This window comes from Oncorhynchus tshawytscha, unplaced genomic scaffold (genome assembly GCF_018296145.1).
Source record: "Oncorhynchus tshawytscha isolate Ot180627B unplaced genomic scaffold, Otsh_v2.0 Un_contig_2087_pilon_pilon, whole genome shotgun sequence".
In the NCBI taxonomy this organism is placed as follows: Eukaryota; Metazoa; Chordata; class Actinopteri; order Salmoniformes; family Salmonidae; genus Oncorhynchus; species Oncorhynchus tshawytscha.
Genome location: NW_024609767.1, coordinates 109,684 through 130,911, shown reverse-complemented (window position 1 = coordinate 130,911; position 21,228 = coordinate 109,684). Strand labels below are relative to the sequence as shown.

General features: G+C 45.6%; 2 protein-coding genes across 3 annotated transcripts in view; both read right to left on the bottom strand.

The window, feature by feature from the left end:
- The window catches only part of LOC121845796 (threonylcarbamoyladenosine tRNA methylthiotransferase-like), a 263,403-nt gene extending 257,787 nt beyond the window's left edge, over nt 1–5,616 (bottom strand). The window contains exons 1-3 of one of the 2 annotated variants that reach the window (XM_042317771.1): nt 5,433–5,616; nt 4,586–4,752; nt 3,314–3,426 (exon numbers count right to left, since the gene is read on the bottom strand). In XM_042317771.1, coding sequence (XP_042173705.1) covers nt 3,314–3,426; nt 4,586–4,743 — 271 coding nt within the window. In that variant the 5' untranslated portion in view covers nt 4,744–4,752; nt 5,433–5,616. Of the gene's footprint in view, nt 1–3,313; nt 3,427–4,585; nt 4,753–5,305; nt 5,397–5,432 lie in introns of those variants that run through there. The other variant, XM_042317772.1, reaches the window with a different exon arrangement.
- A 1,237-nt stretch (nt 5,617–6,853) lies between these two features.
- Nucleotides 6,854–19,485, bottom strand: LOC112243729 (transcription factor E2F3-like). Its single transcript, XM_042317767.1, has 7 exons — nt 18,976–19,485; nt 16,990–17,104; nt 14,984–15,203; nt 14,341–14,499; nt 14,037–14,151; nt 10,798–10,936; nt 6,854–10,660 (listed from the first exon to the last, which is right to left on the bottom strand). Exons 1-7 carry the CDS (start codon nt 19,243–19,245, stop codon nt 10,353–10,355), a joined length of 1,326 nt encoding a protein of 441 aa, XP_042173701.1. The 5' UTR covers nt 19,246–19,485; the 3' UTR covers nt 6,854–10,352.
- Nucleotides 19,486–21,228: the final 1,743 nt, after the last annotated feature.

The following is a 21,228-nucleotide window of genomic DNA, read 5'->3' as shown; positions in this document are numbered from 1 at the left end:
GGGAGGGAGGCAGGGAGAGAGGAGGGCAGGGAGAGAGAGCAGGGAGGAGGCAGGGAGAGAGGCAGGGAGAGAGAGAGGGAGGGGGGGGGCAGAGAGAGGGGGGAGAGAGAGAGGGGAGGACTAGAGAGAGGGGGGGGGGGGAGGGGAGAGAGGGAGTATTCTGTTCAGAGTCAGTCAGGGATTTATGAGGAAAACGAACCAGCTTTAGTTAAAGTGCTACAAGACAGATAGACTCGTATTTACATTTCAGATGTCTGGGCCTTTTGCTACAGTATCACTCCACTACCGCACCATTGAAATAATAACCAGCACAAACAACAGACGTTTCAAAAAGATAACAAGGCTGTGGAAACTATTTAAAAATAAAAGGTATTTAGCACATTTCCACTTGACGTTAAATTAAAAATGATTGACAACATTAGAGAGAAATGAACAGGAGTGTCTTCATCAGGGAAACAAGACCCTTTACAATGCAGAAAATATAGAAACACGTAATAGAAACATAATGAGTAACGATAACCTGGAGGCTTCAGTCTACGGCGTCACCACAGACCCTGGTTCGATTCTAGGCTGTATCACAACCGGCCGTGATCAGGAGTCCCATAGGGCGGTGCACAATTGGCCCAGCGTCGTCCGGGTTTGGCCGGGGTAGGATGTCATTGAAAATAAGAATTTGTTCTTAACTGACTTGCTTAGTTACATAAAATGTTTTTAAAAATATGTTTAATGACAACTATGAACATCCAACTATGAACAAATGTGACAGATAAACTGCTCAGCGTCCAAACACACACAGACCCCCCTACCCCCCCCACACACAGACCCCCTACCCCCCACACACAGACCCCCACACACAGACCCCCCCCAACATCTAGCTGCTCCACAGACCCCCACCCCCACATCTAGCTGTTCCACAGACCCCCCTGCCCAACCCCAACATTAGCTGCTCCACAGACCCCACCCCCATCTAGCTGCTCCACAGACCCCCCCCCCACATAGCTGCTCCACAGACCCCCATCTAGCTGCTCCACAGACCCCCCCCAACATCTAGCTGCTCCACAGACCCCCAACATCTAGCTGCTCCACAGACCCCCCAACATCTAGCTGCTCCACAGACCCCCCAACATCTAGCTGCTCCACAGACCCCCCCCAACATCTAGCTGCTCCACAGACCCCCCCAACATCTAGCTGCTCCACAGACCCCCCAACATCTAGCTGCTCCACAGACCCCCCAACATCTAGCTGCTCCACAGACCCCCCCATCTAGCTGCTCCAACATCTAGCTGCTCCACAGACCCCCCAACATCTAGCTGCTCCACAGACCCCCCCCAACATCTAGCTGCTCCACAGACCCCCAACATCTAGCTGCTCCACAGACCCCCCAACATCATCTAGCTGCTCCACAGACCCCCCAACATCTAGCTGCTCCACAGACCCCCCAACATCTAGCTGCTCCACAGACCCCTCCCAACATCTAGCTGCTCCACAGACCCCCCCCAACATCTAGCTGCTCCACAGACTCCCCCACACAATCAGAACACAACCAGGCTAAAGCCAAACAGCCAATCAGAACACAACCAGGCTAAAGCCAAACAGCCAATCAGAACACAACCAGGCTAAAGCCAAACAGCCAATCAGAACACAACCAGACTAAAGCCAAACAGCCAATCAGAACACAACCAGGCTAAAGCCAAACAGCCAATCAGCTCTTTAATATGTCTGCAGTAACATGTCCCCATACCCTTCAGAACACAAAGCAAATGGTTATGGACTTTATCATGGAGCCAGACTGCCACCTTGTGGTTAGTTGTGTAGACCTTGGTCCATTTGAGACAAACCGAAGCAGACTCCTTCAACACAAACCCCCAAACCCATTTAGGACAGTAGGGACAAATATGGATACACTGTGAGGCCAACAGACAGTAAGGACCAGGATGGAGGATGTAGGACAAAGAGGGATACACCGTGAGGCCAACAGACAGTAAGGACCAGGATGGAGGATGTAGAACAAAGAAAGGATACACCGTGAGGCCAACAGACAGTAAGGACCAAGATGGAGGATGTAGGACAAAGAGGGATACACCGTGAGGCCAACAGACAGTAAGGACCAGGATGGAGGATGTAGGACAAAGAGGGATACACCGTGAGGCCAACAGACAGTAAGGACCAGGATGGAGGATGTAGGACAAGACCACTGGGATACACCGTGAGGCCAACAGACAGAAGGACCAAGATGGAGGATGTAGGACAAACCCATACACCGTGAGGCCAACAGACAGTAAGGACCAGGATGGAGGATGTGTAACACCTTCCCAGTGACCCGGAGGATGTACCACTAACCACCAGTGACCACCCCTACCCAACCACCAGGATGGAGGATGTGTAGTTCCCAGACCACCACTAGACCACCAGACCACCAGACCACTAGACCACTAGACCACCAGACCACCAGACCACTAGACACATTCACACCAATTTCACAACTTGCCATTGACCTGTTGACGTCAACAACACCCAACCACCCCATGACCCCTCCACCCAGTGACCCCATCCCCTAACCCAACCACCCCATGACCCCATCCCCTAACCCTTCCACCCAGTGACCCCACCCCTAACCCTTCCACCCAGTGACCCCACCCCCCCTAACCCTTCCACCCAGTGACCCCACCCCCTAACCCTTCCACCCAGTGACCCCACCCCCATAACCCTTCCACCCCATCCCCTAACCCTTCCACCCCACCCCCCCCTAACCCTTCCACCCCACCCCCAACCCTTCCACCCCGTGACCCCATCCCCTAACCCTTCCACCTCGTGACCCCATCCCCTAACCCTACCACCCCCATCCCCTAACCCTACCACCCCCATCCCCTAACCCTACCACCCCCATCCCCTAACCCCCCATCCCCATAACCCTACCCCCCCATCCCTAACCCTCCACCCCGTGACCCCACCCCCCTATCCCTCCCACCCCACTAACCCTTCCACCCCGTTTATACAGAGAAGAGAGGATGTATCAACTACAACTACATACAATGACTGCACTAACCCTTCCACCCCGTGACCCCACCCCCTATCCCTTCCACCCCATTAACCCTTCCACCCCCTAACCCTTCCACCCCAGTGACCCCAACACTACACCCCAACACCTAACCCTTCCACCCCAGGACCCCAACACTACCCCCACAACACCTAACCCTACCAGCCCATAACCCCCGCTCCCCATCACCTCGTAACCAAGGCAACCATCACACCGGCCACATTATACTTGTTGTTTTGGAGGGCAACTATCTGAACAGCACACACTGGTTCCTACCTGTCATCTTGTATCCGCTCGCTGCCAGCTGTCCAGCCATGTATTCCCCGTCTGAGTTGTTGTGGGAGCAGCCCCACGTCCTCATCCAGATCTTCTGCATGCCAGGGATCACACTACAGAGAAGAGGATGTATCAACTACAACTACATACAATGACTGCTGGGCCCCGTTTATACTATGGGAGGGGACTCAGACGCTACAGAGAAGAGGATGTATCAACTACATACAATGACTGCTGGGCCCCGTTTATACTATGGAAGGGGACCCAGACGCTACAGAGAAGAGGATGTATCAACTACAACTACATACAATGAATGCTGGGCCCCGTTTAAACTATGGGAGGGGACCCAGACGCTACAGAGAAGAGGATGTATCAACTACAACTACATACAATGACTGCTGGGCCCCGTTTATACTATGGGAAGGGACTCAGACGCTACAGAGAAGAGGATGTATCAACTACATACAATGACTGCTGGGCCCCGTTTATACTATGGGAGGGGACTCAGACGCTACAGAGAAGAGGATGTATCAACTACATACAATGACTGCTGGGCCCCGTTTATACTATGGGAAGGGACTGTTGGCTTTTAGTACCCTGTTTAAATGTGTTTCTATATTTCACAAGAATATGTAGATAAGCAAGAAACACAAGCAATGGAAGAGGAGAGGAAGAGTCGTAGTCTTCGAAGCTGATAATGAAATGAAGTAATTAGGGGTCTATGAAGCTCGACAGCTTCCATTCTATAATGAACCACTAAATGGCAGTGTTCGTCTACAGTTAAATTGAAGTGGCCGAGAAGTACTGATTTGGTCCCTGGCTAGTGGCAGCAGTAGAGCCATCTTTAATACAGCATGCATGGTCATCTCGCTGACGCACGAGTTGAATCTCAAAATTCTCTCTTTGTTTCTTTAGGTCCTCTGTTCACACCTTCTGATTGGAGGTGGTTAGAGGGGAGGAAAGTGTTGAGGAGGACAGAGGTTGTGAGGAATGGAGGGAAAGACTATTGAGAAAGAGCCAAAGAAATAGAGATAAGGTAGTAGCAGCACAGAGGTGTGAAGGAGCCATCCTCTCAAGTTCATCTAAGCATGCTTTAAAATGACTGGGACTGAACCCCGGGTTTCCTACACGTCACAATACTGAGATAGCCCCCTGAACTAAAGCCCCGAGACATTAGCTCAGGAAGACAACTCAAGTCTTCAGCTCTCAGGCAAGGTTCCCTCTTTAATCAAACAAGTGTGCATTGGCACCAGTGCATTGATTTAACCACACCTGTCTGCTTGCAGCACCTCTGTCGTCTGCTGCGTGTTTCTCTTCCTGGCTCTGGGGACGATGCTCTTCCTGGCATACTGCCTCTCCTGTGGAGTCGGGTCGTCAGCTGACACCATGTCCTCAATGTCATCGATCGGGGAGTCACAGGCAGAAGGCATAATGACGATCTGGTAGAAAAACACACACACACACACTCACAAGAGTTAGCCCAAATGTATTTAGAAATGTGTCAGTCCACAATGATACATTAACTTGACCATACAAAATACAGAGGAGTTAAAAGCCACATTGTGGACCTCTCAGAGTAGTGTAGTCAATGATAATACAGTATGTCTCATATGTCCCCTGTTGATCCACAGATGAACTAGCAACACGCTGCTCTTTGGCGCGAACAACCCCCTCCTCGGCCCGCCTGAGTCCAGCTAACTTCATTAGAAAACTAGCTAGGCTACTTACCCAAGATCAGTCTCAGCAGGGACATGTATAGTTATATCTTTACTGGCTGTTTGACAACTTTAATATTGTTCGGATAATAAATAGTATGATTTACAAAAGGTGGTGTCAAAATAGTATGTCAAATTACTGCGACAGAAGCCTGGTCTAGCTAACAGTTAGCCAATGTTAGCTTTTATATTCAATAACTGATCCATAACTGGGCTATGTAGCTACATTTATGCATAACAATAACACAATTTATACGCCACAGAGCCCGTTTTATACCTATATTGTCTCTTTAAAACGTGCCTTTCTGCCAGCTAACATTTGCGAACAGTAACACAGCAAAACGACCCACGTGTTTCTGTTTTGGAATGGCACGTGCGTTCAACTTCGTTTTACACTTCCTCACCTGTGTTTATGTCCGGTTATTACTTCAGTCGTTAACACGGCACTAATAAATGTTCACTCTCAAATGGAAGACACACTCAAAGCTGCTAGCTGGAAGGTTGTTATGATCAGCTCTGACACAAAGATTGTCTATTATATTGACAAGAGAGTCGATTCGCCGCTCTAACAATGGAAATACATGTCCGTAAAGATGGAAGGCAGGCAGGAAGAGGCTCGATCAGGTGGGACCATTCTAGCCAATCAGGGGGCAGATACCCGTGTTAACAGGCCACAGAGACAGTAGCAATTTGTGTGACCTGTTGCCACGAGAAAAGGGCAACCAGTGAAGAACAAACACCATTGTAAATACAACCCATATTTATGCGTATTTATTTTATCTTGTGTCCTTTAACCATTTGTACATTGTTAAAACACTGTCTATAAATAATATGACATTTGTAATGTCTTTGTTTTGAAACTTCTGTATGTGTAATGTTTACTGTTAATTTTTGTTTATTTCACTTTATATATTCACTTTATATATAATCTACCTCACTTGCTTTGGCAATGTTAACACATGTTCCCCATGCCAATAAAGCCCTTGAATTGAATTGACAGATAGAGAACTCATCTTTGTATCTGTGCGAATTGGGGCTGTCTCCATTTTAAAGTAGTACATTTTATCCATTGGCCGATTGCACCCAGCAATCTACTTTAAAACAGTGGAAGCCCTCATTGGCAATGTCCATGTTAAAATAGGTTTTATCCATCTATCTTGAAGACAGACACAACCCAAATAGTATTTTTTTTCTAAATTGCAGAATTGCCACGTGCGTCCACTTACAAACCAGTGTGTTAGTAACCTACCCATTATAAAACGTATATTCGATCAAATAACCCTCACGTAGCAAATGAGCAATTACATGTTTTGTAGACCAAATTGGACATTCACGGACCCCCATACAAAAACTCCTCACTTCGTGGGCTTATTTTTCGTGTGACGATTCTGGGTGGAGTAAAGCCTCTCGCTTTGCCTCTTTCTCTCTGTCTGGCGTACTTGCTGGGCGCATTTTGATGACCACGTGGAGCAATGGAAGGGAGTGAGGGACAAACTTCTTGCCTCGTGACAAGCGAAATCCGTTGTGAGTTACCTGAAATGACCCTAATCGCGGTTTATTTTTTGTACTCTTTCTGCGCTCATTTGGGGGGCGAGCAGGGTAGGGTTTTTCCCACCCAAAATGTCATGTTGCCCACCCAAATGATGCTAGAGTCTAGCCAAAACTGATTTTTTTTTTTTTTTACTAGCAAGTCAGTGAAAAACAAATTCTTATTTACAATGACAAAATTGCAGGATATTAGCTCAGAAACAGAGAAAATGTCTGCCCACCCAGAAATATAGTCCTAGAACCAGTAATTAAATCAATTACCATAGTGAAGTTACAATTGCCATATTTATATTGCTTTTATTCAAGTTTTGGTGAATTTCAAACATCCAGAATATAAAACATCCTCAATGGCACCAACCCAACAGATGGTCCTGTTCAGATACATTATATATATATTTATTTATATATATACACAATTTATATCAAAGCTTTCAAATCAAACATACATGTTTTAAAAAGCCATGTTACAATAAAACTGAAAATTAAATCTGTATTTTCAAAAATATTCACATAACATACTCTTTCATGCATTCATATAAAATAAAAAAAAAATGGGAAAAAAACTTTGAATAAGCAGTGTGTAATCTCCATGGTTACGTCTCAAATGACATGCTATTCCCTATCTAGTGTACTAGGGCCCATAGGGCTCTGGTCTAAAAGTGCCACTTACATAAGAAATATGGTGCCATTTGGGACATATCCTATTTGTATTAGTATAAGCATCATTCAGACACATTGGGGAAAGACAGGCTTCCCTAATCACTTCAAATGGTTGAACATCGGAGAGGAATTTGTGACCAGAGTCCAGGTCAACACGAGATAAAAATAGTTAGCCTGGTTAACCGTGATGAATGCAACGCAGCTTTCAATCTGGTTCAACCAGGCTATAAAATTGTAGGGAATTCCTTTTTATATAAATTGTTATATAGAATGAAAATCTAATTAGTATAAGAAAGAAAAAAAATTCAAGTTGAGTTTTTATAAATACATAATCACATTGATATAAATATGAAATTAAAGATCAAGAGAGGAAAATATTGACAAAATGTTCTGTGCACTTGCGGGGGGGATTTTTTTCTACATTTTCCAGTACCTTTATAACAAACAAAAGAATATTAGAGAACACAGGCAATATTGTAATCCCAAAAAGGTATGGAAAAATGGGATAATTCAACGATGGCAACCATACTACCTTAATATTCAGTTCAGTAAATTCTTCCATTCTCCTCAATGAGAAACACCAATGGAAGTGAATCCCAACCCTGGTTACATGAACTCATCATTTGAAGAGTTCTGTTTCATTACCATCACTACGCAAAAAACATTTACACACAACACACACACAAATTAACTGGCTAAAACACAAACACACGAATGGAAACCAAGCCATTATATCAGAATATTAATTCATATATGCATCATTCTATCAACACAACACATCCACGTGCCTGACCATCAAGTCACCACCAAACCACCCTAGACCTCTGAACTCAGATACAGGTAAGAGGTAAGCCAAACAGCCTGTCACCATGACTACAGCTCTAGAAATCAGATCTGACTAACATAAAACACCCCAAAATAAACAAGCATTACTATAGTAATAAAACAACATCTAGAGCCAGAGGTAGTCTACAGTACCTAGTGAGTGATCAGAATCATACCTTCATTTAAAGAAGATGGTTTCTAGACTTCAGGGCACCAACCCCCAGCTTATACCAACATCCAGTCAGCAAGGCAACAAGCATATCATTCAATTATCATCTAGGGCTAACTTAAGACTATCCTGTCTCTACTTCACTGTGACATCAACAAAAATGATATGACAATATCTAGCCCCCCCCCCCCAATTAGCTGAATGAACATACAACTGAACACATTTAAGAGTTCTTTCAGCATTCAAACCAACCAAGTAGCCACACTTGTTCTGCTTGGTGAAAAGTTCATTCAAACCAACCAAGTAGCCACACTTGTTCTGCTTGGTGAAAAGTTAATTCCTTTTATTCTCCACACAAAAAGAAATGCTGATGTCCGTCAAAAACACATTTCCCTTTAAGTAGAGGGAGAAGTCCCACACCCGCTTGTTTTTGGAAAAAGAAAATGTTGTTTCCATTCATGAGCTTGTGATTTTAAAATGGGGGGGGTGATGGCTGTGTTAAAATATTCAGATGAGCACCGTAAGCAAGCGTAAGGTCCATCTACAACAGCATTGCTCGCTGACTAAAGGGTACATCTGTAAAGGGTATACGGTATTACTGATTGTACACCCAAAGGGGCGCTATGTTTTGAGGCACAAAACAACTTTAGGCAACAGGGATCTTAAATCCAAGAGGGGGTTGAATATCTCTGCTGTAAACAAGACGCTTGTTCTTAACATCTCGCTACTTAGCTAGCACGTTAGCAAACCAAACGCTGGAGCCCTGAGCTGGATATCATTTCACACATCTTAGATTCCCTTATACTTATCCTTTAGATATACAGCACACAACCCCCCAAAAGAAAACTATTGAAAATCATGATATCGATATTTCTAAATCCCCAGTAGAAGGTATAGCGCCCAAGCCTCATCAGCACAGAGCCAAAGACTCTCTTTCCAAGATCATTTGAGGAATTCCATCAGAGCAATAACATTACGGTTGCTTTTTAACTGTGGTTGTTCTTGGAAATCTCCATTCAAATCGACACAGACCGGGACAGACCAACTTTCTGATTAAACCACGACTTCTTGAATATCATTTGGGTGACGCTTGTAAACCCATTATTTGCCCACAGCAACAACAAAAAAAGCTAAATATCCCTCGTCAGTCATTAGACCGTTAATATGAATGTCAGTTATAAGTAGGAGATAATATCTCGACAAGTCCCCAATCTAAACTAAGGGGTCAACTTGTACTTTATGATACAGTATCTCCACAATGAGTGTTGCTCTAAAGTATTAGAGTAGAGGCCCTGGTTCCTAAAAGTTTCAAAGACAAACGCAATGGTTTTTGTGCCAAAATCACTATCACACTGTCACTGCCATATTCTACATTCGAAGACAAAAGCATAGAACTCATCAGCACAAACGTAGATCAGCCATAGGGTCAAACTGGTCACCTGACACGGCAGAGAAACATCCAGAAGGAACACACGAGCAACTGTCTAAAAACACACAGACCGTTACGGAGTGGTTTCCACCAGCGCCAGTTTGGATAAAAGGCAGCTCTCAGTGATCAAGAAGGTCTGAGAAGTGAGAGAAGAGTTGGTCAGGGTCGTTTTCATTAGGCCACAAGCCTAAAGGCAAAACCTTTCCGCAACTGAAATTGAAAACATCCCCTGTTTCAGTTTCAATGAGTTTTTATACGTTTTTATGTTCCTACTGAACACGACCCAGTTTTAAGGCAGTCTACAGTGGGGGGTCTCTCACCCACCTGGCCCAGTCTACAGTGGGGGGTCTTTCACCCACCTGGCCCAGTGTACTGCCTCGACAAACAGGCAGGCACAGAGAGAGAGATCTTTTACCCAGCATGCCCTGTGTACCTAATCCTCTTTAAACAGAGGGAAAGGGGTGCCAAGGAGCTCCCCCCCATGGTGCAGTCTCTCTCTAGACGGATCCCTCTCTGCTCCTCCATGACAGTTACACATGAACACAGCAGACATTTCCCAGTCTCTCCTGGTACACGTGAACACAGAAGAGACAAGTGTCCCCTATGTCTCCCTCTACTCAGTAATGGGGGGGGACACATCCCGTCTTCCACCCCTCCCTCTATTCAGTAATGGGGGGGGGACACCCCTCCCTCTTACATCGAGGGACACATGAGTTCTTCTAGAGGAAGTTTGTCAAAGTCACAGGTGTCGAACAGATCGCTGATCCCCTCGTCGTCCTCTAAGCTCAGCATGTAGTCCTCGTTGAGGAGAGGGGGGGACAGGTTGACGAAGGGCCCGGCCCCGTGGCCCTCCAGGAGCCCAGACAGGGAGGAGGGGATCTGGTCCTCCGTTTGCAGCAGGAGGCTGGTGAAAGGGGAGGTGATGGGGGACAGGTTGGTCACCATCACCGCAGAGGGATCTGGAGGGACGTAGACGTTACTGCTGCCGCCTGTCGAGCTCTCTGTGGGAGAAAGGAAACAGGATGTGAGAGATATTACAACTAAAAACACTAAATGTTGATTGATCGAAAAAAGGAAATTTGATCAGGCCTAAAATAATAAATTGTAAAGAGTGTGTACATCCTGACAGGAAAGGTACCTGCTGACACTTTGAGGAAAGGTGAGGAGTTTCCTTGGACATCCGGGCCGCCATTCTTTACAGGACTACCAATGTTCTCCTCCGGACAGAGGAACACCTCAATAGGCCCCTTGGTGCTGGTGAGGAGGACCGACAGGCCCTGGTAAACAAACACGACCCACTGATTAGTTATAGAACAGGTTTGTCTCAACCTCAAGTGACAAGGACCCAAATCCACCCAGCTAACAACAAACGTTCCCGCAACTTTAGAGAACATTCCCTTAAAGAGTGTATTAGGACATTACCGAACGTTTTTCATAGGAATGTTGCAGCGACGTGCAAAGGGCCGTTTCCAAGGACCATTCATGGCAACCATGTTCTGTGTATGTTTGGTGGGATGTTGGAGGAATATTCTCCTAACCCACAGAGAACTGAAACACATCTAGAACATTAAACTAAATGCTCCTAACTCCAGAGCTAAATAGGTTCTCAGGTTCTCTCTAACATACTTAGAATGTTCCCCTAACTAATGGAACACTGGACACTCAAACATCTGGGGAACATGGACAGGTAACATTACAAAAACGTTCTCTCATCCTAATCGTGTTAGCTGGGTGGTCCCTAGTACGTCACTGACTAGTACATGGACAGGTAACATTACAAAAACGTTCTCTCATCCTAATCGTGTTAGCTGGGTGGTCCCTAGGACGTCACTGACTAGTACATGGACAGGTAACATTACAAAAACGTTCTCTCATCCTAATCTTGTTAGCTGGTGGTCCCTAGTACGTCACTGACTAGTACATGGACAGGTAACATTACAAAAACGTTCTCTCATCCTAATCGTGTTAGCTGGGTGGTCCCTAGGGCGTCACTGACTAGTACATGGACAGGTAACATTACAAAAACGTTCTCTCATCCTAATCGTGTTAGCTGGGTGGTCCCTAGGACGTCACTGACTAGTACATGGACAGGTAACATTACAAAAACGTTCTCTCATCCTAATCGTGTTAGCTGGGTGGTCCCTAGTACGTCACTGACTAGTACATGGACAGGTAACATTACAAAAACGTTCTCTCATCCTAATCGTGTTAGCTGGGTGGTCCCTAGGACGTCACTGACTAGTACATGGACAGGTAACATTACAAAAACGTTCTCTCATCCTAATCTTGTTAGCTGGGTGGTCCCTAGGACGTCACATGATAACTGCCTGACAACTACAGTATTAGTCCATTCTAAACTCAGCAACAACAAACATCCCCTATTCAGGACCCGGTCTTTCAAAGATAATTCATTAAAATCCAAATAACTTCACAGATCTTCACTGTAAAGGATTTAAACACTGTTTCCCATGATGCTTGTACAATGAACCATAAACAATGAATGAACATGCACCTGTGGAACGGTCGTTAAGACACTAACAGCTTACAGACGGTAGGCAATTAAGGTCACAGTTATGAAAACTTGGGACACTAAAGAGGCCTTTCGACTGACTCTGGAAAAACACCAAAAGAAAGATGCCCAAGGTCCCTGCTCATCTGGGTGAATGTGTATTAGGCATGCTGCAAGGAGGCATGAGCACTGCAGCTGATCAGCTGATCGTCCTCGCAGTGGCAGACCACGTGTAACAACACCTGCACATGATCAGTACATCATACCTGCGGGACAGGTACAGGATGGCAACAACTGCCCGAGTTACACCAGGAACGCACAATCCCTCCATCAGTGCTCAGACTGTCCGCAATAGGCTGAGAGAGGCTGGACTGAGGGCTTGTAGGCCTGTTGTAAGGTAGGTCCTCACCAGACATCACAGGCAACAACGTCACCTATGGGCACAAACCCCCCCTATGGACTAGACAGGACTGGCAAAAAGTGTTCTTCACTGACGAGTCGCGGTTTTGTCTCACCAGGGGTGATGGTCGGATTCGTGTTTATCGTCGAAGGAATGAGTGTTACACAGAGGCCTGTACTCTGGAGCGGGATCGATTTGGAGGTGGAGGGTCCGTCATGGTCTGGGGCAGTGTGTCACAGCATCATCGGACTGAGCAGCTTGTCATTGCAGGGAATCTCAACGCTGTGTGTTACAGGGAAGACATCCTCCCTCATGTGGTCCCCTTCCTGCAGGCTCATCCTGACATGACCCTCCAGCATGACAATGCCACCAGCCATACTGCTCGTTCTGTGCGTGATTTCCTGCAAGACAGGAATGTCAGTGTTCTGCCATGGCCAGCGAAGAGCCCGTATCTCAATCCCATTGAGCACGTCTGGGACCTGTTGGATCGGAGGTTGAGGGCCATTCCCCCCAGAAATGTCGGGGAACATGCAGGTGCCTGGGTGGAAGAGTAGGGTAACATCTCACAGCAAGAACTGGCAAATCTGGTGCAGTCCATGAGGAGGAGATGAACTACAGTACTTAATGCAGCTGGTGGCCACACCAGATACTGACCTGTTACTTATGATTTTGACCACTGTTTTGTTCAGGGACACATTCTTCCATTTCTGTTAGTCACATGTCTGTGGAACTTGTTCAGTTTATGTCTCAGTTGTTGAATCTTGTTATGTTCATACAAATATTTACACATGTTAAGTTTGCTGAAAATAAACACACAGTTGACAGTGAGAGGACGTTTCTTTTATTGTGCTGAGTTTAGTTCCTTAGAAAGTGTTTTAAAATGGACGCTGTTCTCCAAGAGGGGAAACCATAACTAACCCTTGTATAAACACTGCAGTGGACAGACATGCTGCATTGATTAGGTATTGATTTAATTGGTAGTGATCCTCAACCTTAAGTACATGGACTGGTCTGGTCTGGACTGGTGTCTGGAATATTGTTGACCAGTACCTCTGTTCTCAGACACTGATTGGGTATTGATTTAATTGGTAGTGATCCTCAACCTCAAGTACATGGACTGGTCTGGTCTGGTCTGGACTGGTGTCTGGGATATTGTTGACCAGTACCTCTGTTCTCAGACATTGATTAGGTATTGATTTAATTGGTAGTGATCCTCAACCTCAAGTACATGGACTGGTCTGGTCTGGACTGGTGTCTGGGATATTGTTGACCGGTACCTCTGTTCTCAGACACTGATTGGCTGATTGTAGTACGAGCAGTCGCCAACGCGGTTAGTTTCAGGTGTTAGTTGACGTTGAAAAGAGAAGAACCACAACTGCATGTACCTTGTACACAAACACAATGTTGTAGAACGTACACAAAGAGGACCGTCTCAAGGTCATATTGATTAACACACTTGTCTGATTACCTCCTGTGGGTCTGGCACCTCCAACTTGGTCTCAGACGGAGCTTTCACCACGATGACCGTCTGGTCCTTCAGGTGACGTAGCTGACGGATGTCTTGGTATGTCACATACGCAAACGTGGACCAGGAGGGTTAAAGAAAACTAAAACGTTGGGAAGAAGAAATAAAACTCTCATATTGACCAGCTTTGAGCACCTCAGTGACACTAGTTATAACGGCTTCATAGTATCCTACGCAGAGAGCCTTGGCTCTTCCTGTTTTTCCCATTATAACAGTGTGGTTAACAGTGTGTGTCTGATAAGGATATTTGTGGCTGTGCGAGGCCTCTGTCATCTGTTGGACGTCCAGGGTACAGCTCTGGATCAGCTCGTCCAGTCTCCTCTCCTCCTGACCCAGGTCACACAGCTCACTGCTCAGACTCTGGCTGCTGGTCAACGTAGACCCATCCTCAGACAGGTTACAGCCCCTGAGAGAGAAAGAGAGAGAGAGAGAGAAAGGGGAGGGTTTTAACACAGGACACAAGCTTGAAAACTATTTTCATTACCTCATGCAGTTAGATAAAGTCAGTGATGATGTCTAGTGATTGGCCCCTCCCCCTAAGGGGATGAACTTGTCTGGATCAAGTCAGTGATGATGTCTAGTGATTGGCCCCTCCCCCTAAGGGGATGAGCTTGTCTGAATCAAGTCAGTGATGATGTCTAGTGATTGGCCCCTCCCCCTAAGGGGATGAACTTGTCTGAATCAAGTCAGTGATGATGTCTAGTGATTGGCCCCTCCCCCTAAGGGGATGAACTTGTCTGAATCAAGTCAGTGATGATGTCTAGTGATTGGCCCCTCCCCCTAAGGGGATGAACTTGTCTGAATCAAGTCAGTGATGATGTCTAGTGATTGGCCCCTCCCCCTAAGGGGATGAACTTGTCTGGATCAAGTCGTTCTTGTGAGACACTTACATCCACTGGATGTTATTCTTAGACTTCTTCTTGATCAGATGCACCCCCTCCAGTACGTTGGTGATGTCATAGAGGCGCCTCTTCTGCACCTTGAGAACCTCCGCGGCCTGATTGAGGTCGATGACGCCGTCAGACGACTGGCCCAGCAGCTCAACAAACTTCTTCGTCAGCAGGCCCAACGACGTGTCGTAGCGCGTCTTCTCTACCGGTGACCTCGGAGCTACAGTAAGACGGGAGAGAGAGAGACAGAGACAGAGAGAGACGGAGACAGAGAGAGAGGAGAGAGAGGAGGAGACAGAGAGAGAGAGAGGAGACAGAGAGAGAGAGAGGAGACAGAGAGAGAGGAGACAGAGAGAGAGGAGACAGAGAGAGAGGAGACAGAGAGAGAGAGACAGAGAGAGAGGAGACAGAGAGAGAGGAGACAGAGAGAGAGGAGACAGAGAGAGGAGACAGAGAGAGACAGAGAGAGAGGAGACAGAGAGAGGAGACAGGGAGAGACAGAGAGAGAGGAGACAGAGAGAGAGGAGACAGAGAGAGAGAGGAGACAGAGAGAGAGGAGACAGAGAGAGGAGACAGAGAGAGAGGAGACAGAGAGAGAGGAGACAGAGAGAGAGGGAGACAGAGAGAGACGGAGACAGAGAGAGACGGAGACAGAGAGAGGGAGACAGAGAGAGAGAGAGAGGAGACAGAGAGAGAGGAGACAGAGAGAGAGGAGACAGAGAGAGACAGGAGAGAGAGAGAGAGGAGACAGAGAGAGAGGAGACAGAGAGAGAGGAGACAGAGAGACGGAGACAGAGAGACGGAGACAGAGAGACGGAGACAGAGAGACGGAGACAGAGAGACGGAGACAGAGAGACGGAGACAGAGAGACGGAGAGAGAGAGACGGAGAGAGAGAGAGATATCCAGCTGAGTATTATGTTTAAAGTTGGATGGGAGAGCGTGTTTAATTAAAACATACATGACAAGTTACAGTATGTTCTCAATGCAGTGAACAAATAAGCATCTTTACAGAATGAGGGGATTCTATTAAAGCCCCGGGCCACAGTTAATTACATTCGTTTTGGAACCGAGCTGCTTCCCGAGCTGCGAAGTCGGCTCAAATTTATTTATTTTTTTTAGTGTGGAGTAATGAGTAGGATTGTGTGTTCTCACATAGAAAAACTGTGTTATTTAGATAAAAGGGCATTATCTGCCTTCCCACTGAAAACCCGTTTGAAAATTCAAACATATATTTTATGGAAAATAGATGTAGGTTTCTGAACTATGCATTTATGCTTGTTGACAACGTGCCCGAGCGGCGCAGACTGTTCGATTTCAGAAGGGCCTATTTTTACCCACACACATCATCGGCCATAGCCCAGTACACTGAGCCCAACTTCCTCATTGATCATGTTTAGCAGGGGTGGCCAACCATCCTCCTGGACTGGTACATTCCATTCCTGCAAGATTTCACCCAAATCAAGCACACCTGACTGCCGATTAGCTGCTCAACAGAAACCGATTAGTGGAGTCAGGAGTTATTACAGATTTGAATCATTGAGCACAACGTAGCTTACCATCTTGTCTCATCGCTACAACTCCCGTACGGGATCGGGAGAGACGAAGGTTGAAAGTCATGCCTCCTCCGATACAAAACCCAACCAAGCCGCACTGCTTCTTAACACAGAGCGCATCCAACCCGGAAGCCAGCCGCACCAGCGCACCAAACACCGTGCACCTGGCAACCTTTGTTAGCGCGCACTGCGCCCGGCCCGCCACAGGAGTCGCTAGTGCGCGATGAGACAAGGATATCCCTACCGGCCAAACCCTCCCTAACCCGGACGACGCTGCGACAGAGCAGCCTAGCTGTGCCAGTCTCAGGTGGCACAGCTAGCACTGCGATGCGGTACCCTTAGACCACTGCGCCACCCGGCAGGCCCCAGGAGGGCCACTTTATAGGAATGATGGGCTTTATAACGCAGTCACAGAATCCTCACTTGAACCATCTGCTCTGGCCCAGTCTTACTTTTGGGGCTCTTGAGCCCAGGCCCGGAGGCTCCTCCAGCCTTTCCCCTGGGGGTCCTGGCTCCTTCGATGGGGTACTGGTGGTCCGACTCATCCAACGCCAACCTCCGCTTGGCCTGCAGAAGGGAAACACTGCAGTCAGATTACTTCTCACAAAACAGATAAAAGATGTTCTTCAGTATCGTTCCAGCATAACTGTGTGATAGGCTTTAGATCATTCAAACCTCTGTAGAATAGTTTCTACACCTTGAAATGGTAGAACACATTTTAACATTGGCAATAGAAAAGAAAGCATTTGACTTCACTTATAAAATATGCTTTGTTCTGTACATGGAGAATGCTCCATTAGCGCCACTGTCCCATCAAGAAACTGAAGTGTGTGTGTCAGTGTACCACAGCTGTGCCTCATTCATTTGAAGACACCACTCATTTAACAGACTCACTTATAAAGAGCAACTTACAGCCTTGTGCCTTCATCTTAAAACAAAGGAATCCAGGTGAGAACCACATCACATTCATAAAGATTAGTTCTATATTGTGAAAAGATAAATCAACCAACATGCCCTCAATGTCATTAGACCACGACCCGAAGATGACTCATGGAGTGTCAGTTGAGATGTCGGCCATTTTGTCCAACGACATGGCATGAGGGCTACTTTATTCACAGGTCTGAGAAAGAGTGATGAAAACAGGAGTACCGAGTATCTCGCCATGGGTGTTTCATGTGTAGAGAAATGCAAATCGAGTCCGTCGGGGCAATGAGGACATTAGTGTGTGTAGCAGGTCAAAACTAACATATGAGGGAAAACATGAGGCCAGTCATTCACCAGGGACAAAATATAGATCATCAGGTTTGTTTGAGAAAAATGAACATTTTCATAATATCAGATGGCTCTGTCGGGCATTTTCATGAAGCTAGAGATGGAACAAATAAAGAGGTCCTTGCTGCTGGGACAGTTCAGAAATATTAAATATGGCTGCCATCTTTGCACACCCCAAACCAATGTCCCAGTCAACCCCCCCCCCCCATCTAATGCATCTTCCTCTGTGAGCAAATGGGGATCCTGAACGCAAACTAGCCATGTCTGTAGACTAATGTCAAAGACAGTACAGTACAGTAGAACGTCTGCTATTTGTGCTGTGGCTTTTTGATGCATGACCAGAAATGTATCTATATCAGCAGGTCTATATGGAAGGCATTTCCGCAATTTCATGGTTAAAAAAAACACAGGAAGCACGCAAGCATACGAGCTATTATAACAATGTAGCTAGTTAGCAGCTATAACGATATTCGACATGACGCGGAAAACTAAAAGACAAGACGATAGTCTTTAGTTGAGCAACAGAAGGATAGTTGGCCTGTGTTTTGTAGTTAGCTGGCTAGCTCGCAGGCTACCTACCGAGCGAGCCAACCCGCTTTCCAATTCCCTCCCCCCCAAGTCCAAAACACTAACAGGGCCTAGCCACTCATTTCTGACAAGTAATTATTGTACAGCTAGCCTAGCAAGCTGAAGCACGACTGTGTGTCAAACATGCACGGAACCTTGCAAGACTAGAGCTGCTCTTGAACCCTACACTAAACCCAAACACTCTCTCAACTTGGAAAAACGGATGAGAAATTGTTTCGGTGTTGGCTGTTGACCTTTTACGATACGGGTCTGACCCCTTTAGCAGTTGATAATACATGGCTGGCATATCTTATCAGCTAGCCAACAGGCTACCCAAACTAAATGACAGATGTATATATATATATAGTTTCACCTGTAAAAGTAGCTAACTACGGATTGAACAACAATAACTGCAATCAGACTAGTGTAAAAAACCCAACTATTGAGCGAACCTCCCGAGTCTGTTGGGTGACTCAAGGGGATCAGGGAGAACGACCCAACTAGCTAACGTTAGCTCGCTAGGCTACCAACGTACGAAGCAGTTTCTGCTTCATTTCATTTCACTGCAATACAACAGAAAACGACATTAGCAAGTTTACCGGTGGACGTCCTAATGTAGGTCGTTGTCCGGTTCCGTTTGTTGCTCCGTTTGGAGTGGTATATATACTGCCAGCTGGAGGTTCGGACAAACAGACATTTGAAGTCTGTGTAATGCAAGGCGGTGGAGTTATAATTTGGATATAAGTGGCAGTTGTAAAATGAGGGGTTAACCGGTCGGACAATGCTGTCAATACCGCATTTTTATCTAAAGAGCCTCCAACCCCTGCTATTATTACTTTATCCGGGGCTGATGAGATCCCTCTTCTCATCTTTGTGGGCTCGGGTACCCTTTGTCCCTTTAGTTTAAAGCCCCTTTTCAGATAATCCACCGCGACAAATTCAAAAATATTGATATGAAAGAATAGATTATGATCTTATTTGCCGATATTTGTATGTTTAAAAGTATATTGAGAGCACATTTAGGCAGATGCAATGGATTAGAAACTAGCGCGAGTCTCAGCCCTGCCAGCTCAAAAATGGCTCCAGGAAGCTGACAATGAATGAAGGGATACCGTTTACGCGCGAAGGAACCCTCCCGCGAAACTCGGATTTCCCGGGAAATTTTCAAACAATATTTGCATATGTGACGCGATTGGTTACACTAAGTCATAACTCCACCTATTTTATGTACGTTCCCTAGTTTATTGACCAATGACATTATAGAAGATTAGGCGGCACGCGTTCATTGGACAGTTGAAGCTGGACACGTCAGACGCAATCAACGTGTCCGTATAATGTCAGCGAAAAAAATAATCAAACCGGTTGAATATTTTCATACAACGTAAACTAAAACTGACTTTTTATAAACTATGAAGAATTTTGTAGAATTATTTATGTTTTATTTATTTATTTAAAATGGGCTTAGTACATGGTGAGTTTATGGCAGCTAAAGCTAGTTTGCCATTCACAAATGCTGGTGCATTTACTAGAATCGTTTTCCAAACTGCTGCTGCTACTTTCATTGCCTTTCAGACATGCATAGTCAACAATCATGTTCTTGCCCGACTCCATTTCTGTCCTTGTCGAGCCAAACATGGCAATAGGTAACAATGAGTTTGCAATACGTAATAACACAGACTGGCACTCAGGCTTAATGATGTTGTGATTTTTCTGCTAGCCTGTTGACTATTGCTGTGCACAAAAGACAAGGGAATTTCCCTCATGCTTTACAGCACATCCAATGCTTTGACCCTGTGGAGTGTCTGTTCCCCCTACATCTAAACTAATTATTGATAACACATGAAACTTCTGTATTTACAGAATGAGGGGATTCTGTATTATCATGTCCCAGTGATGGTGTAAAATAAACAATTATCTTTAGTCATTTTGAAATGTAGTGCACCGCCTTCACTATACAGCAGGGGGTGCCCTTCACTAAATCAGAATAGTAAAGCCATTTATAATATATATATATTTTTAAATGAACCTTTATTTAACTAGGTAAGTCAGTTAAGAACACATTCTTATTTACCATGATGTCCTGCGTCATCTGGCCCTACAAGTTCAGCCATTGATGAAGCTGTCAAATGCATTGTTCATATTTTCTGGATTTGAAATTACAGCGCAAATGAAGAACATACCTCTGTCAATCTCCTGAGAGCCCAATGCCGTAAGGTCACAGGGTTCTCATTTTAACAATTGACCACAGCGGGGTCAAAGTGTACAACTGTCTCCACGCTTTGTCTGACCATTAATTATCAACCGCATGCAATATGTTTTTGGAAAGCGCAGAAATTCTACTTTCATATCACCCCTAAAATGATATTACAAATACAAAATGATATTCCCTGAGCAAATACAAAACCAATCTGCTGGTTTGAAATCCTAAACTCAGTACAAAACCAATCTGTGGTTTAACATCCTAAACTTCTGCTGGTTTGAAGCTGTGTTACGGAGGGGACAAAACCAATCTGCTGGTTTGAAGCTGTGCATCCTCTGAAGCACATCCTAAACTTCTGCTGAAGCTGTTTGAGCTAATCCTAAACTCGGAGGGGACAAAACCAATCTGCTGGTTTGAAGCTGTGGTACATCCTAAACTCGGAGGGGACAAAACCAATCTGCTGGTTTGAAGCGTTACTTCCTAAACCTCTGTGGAAACCTGTGATGAAACAACAAACAGTAAAGTGTGTATTTGTAAAGCTATTTTTGAATGATAATTAAGTGGAGTGTTCAATGTTTCCAAAACCGTATAGCAAATCAATGATCAATTGTTTCTAGACAGAGTGTTTCACACTTGACCAAATCACCTCAGC

Excerpts from the sequence above, each read along its gene's own strand:
- LOC112243729 (XM_042317767.1), bottom strand. The coding sequence starts at position 19,245 with ATGAGAAGAGGGATCTCATCAGCCCCGGATAAAGTAATAATAGCAGGG. Across the intron at positions 15,204-16,989 it reads TGGGCTCAAGAGCCCCAAAA|CTCCGAGGTCACCGGTAGAG; the intron begins GTAAGACTGGGC and ends GTCTTACTGTAG. Across the intron at positions 10,937-14,036 it reads AGGTGCCAGACCCACAGGAG|GGCCTGTCGGTCCTCCTCAC; the intron begins GTAATCAGACAA and ends TTTGTTTACCAG.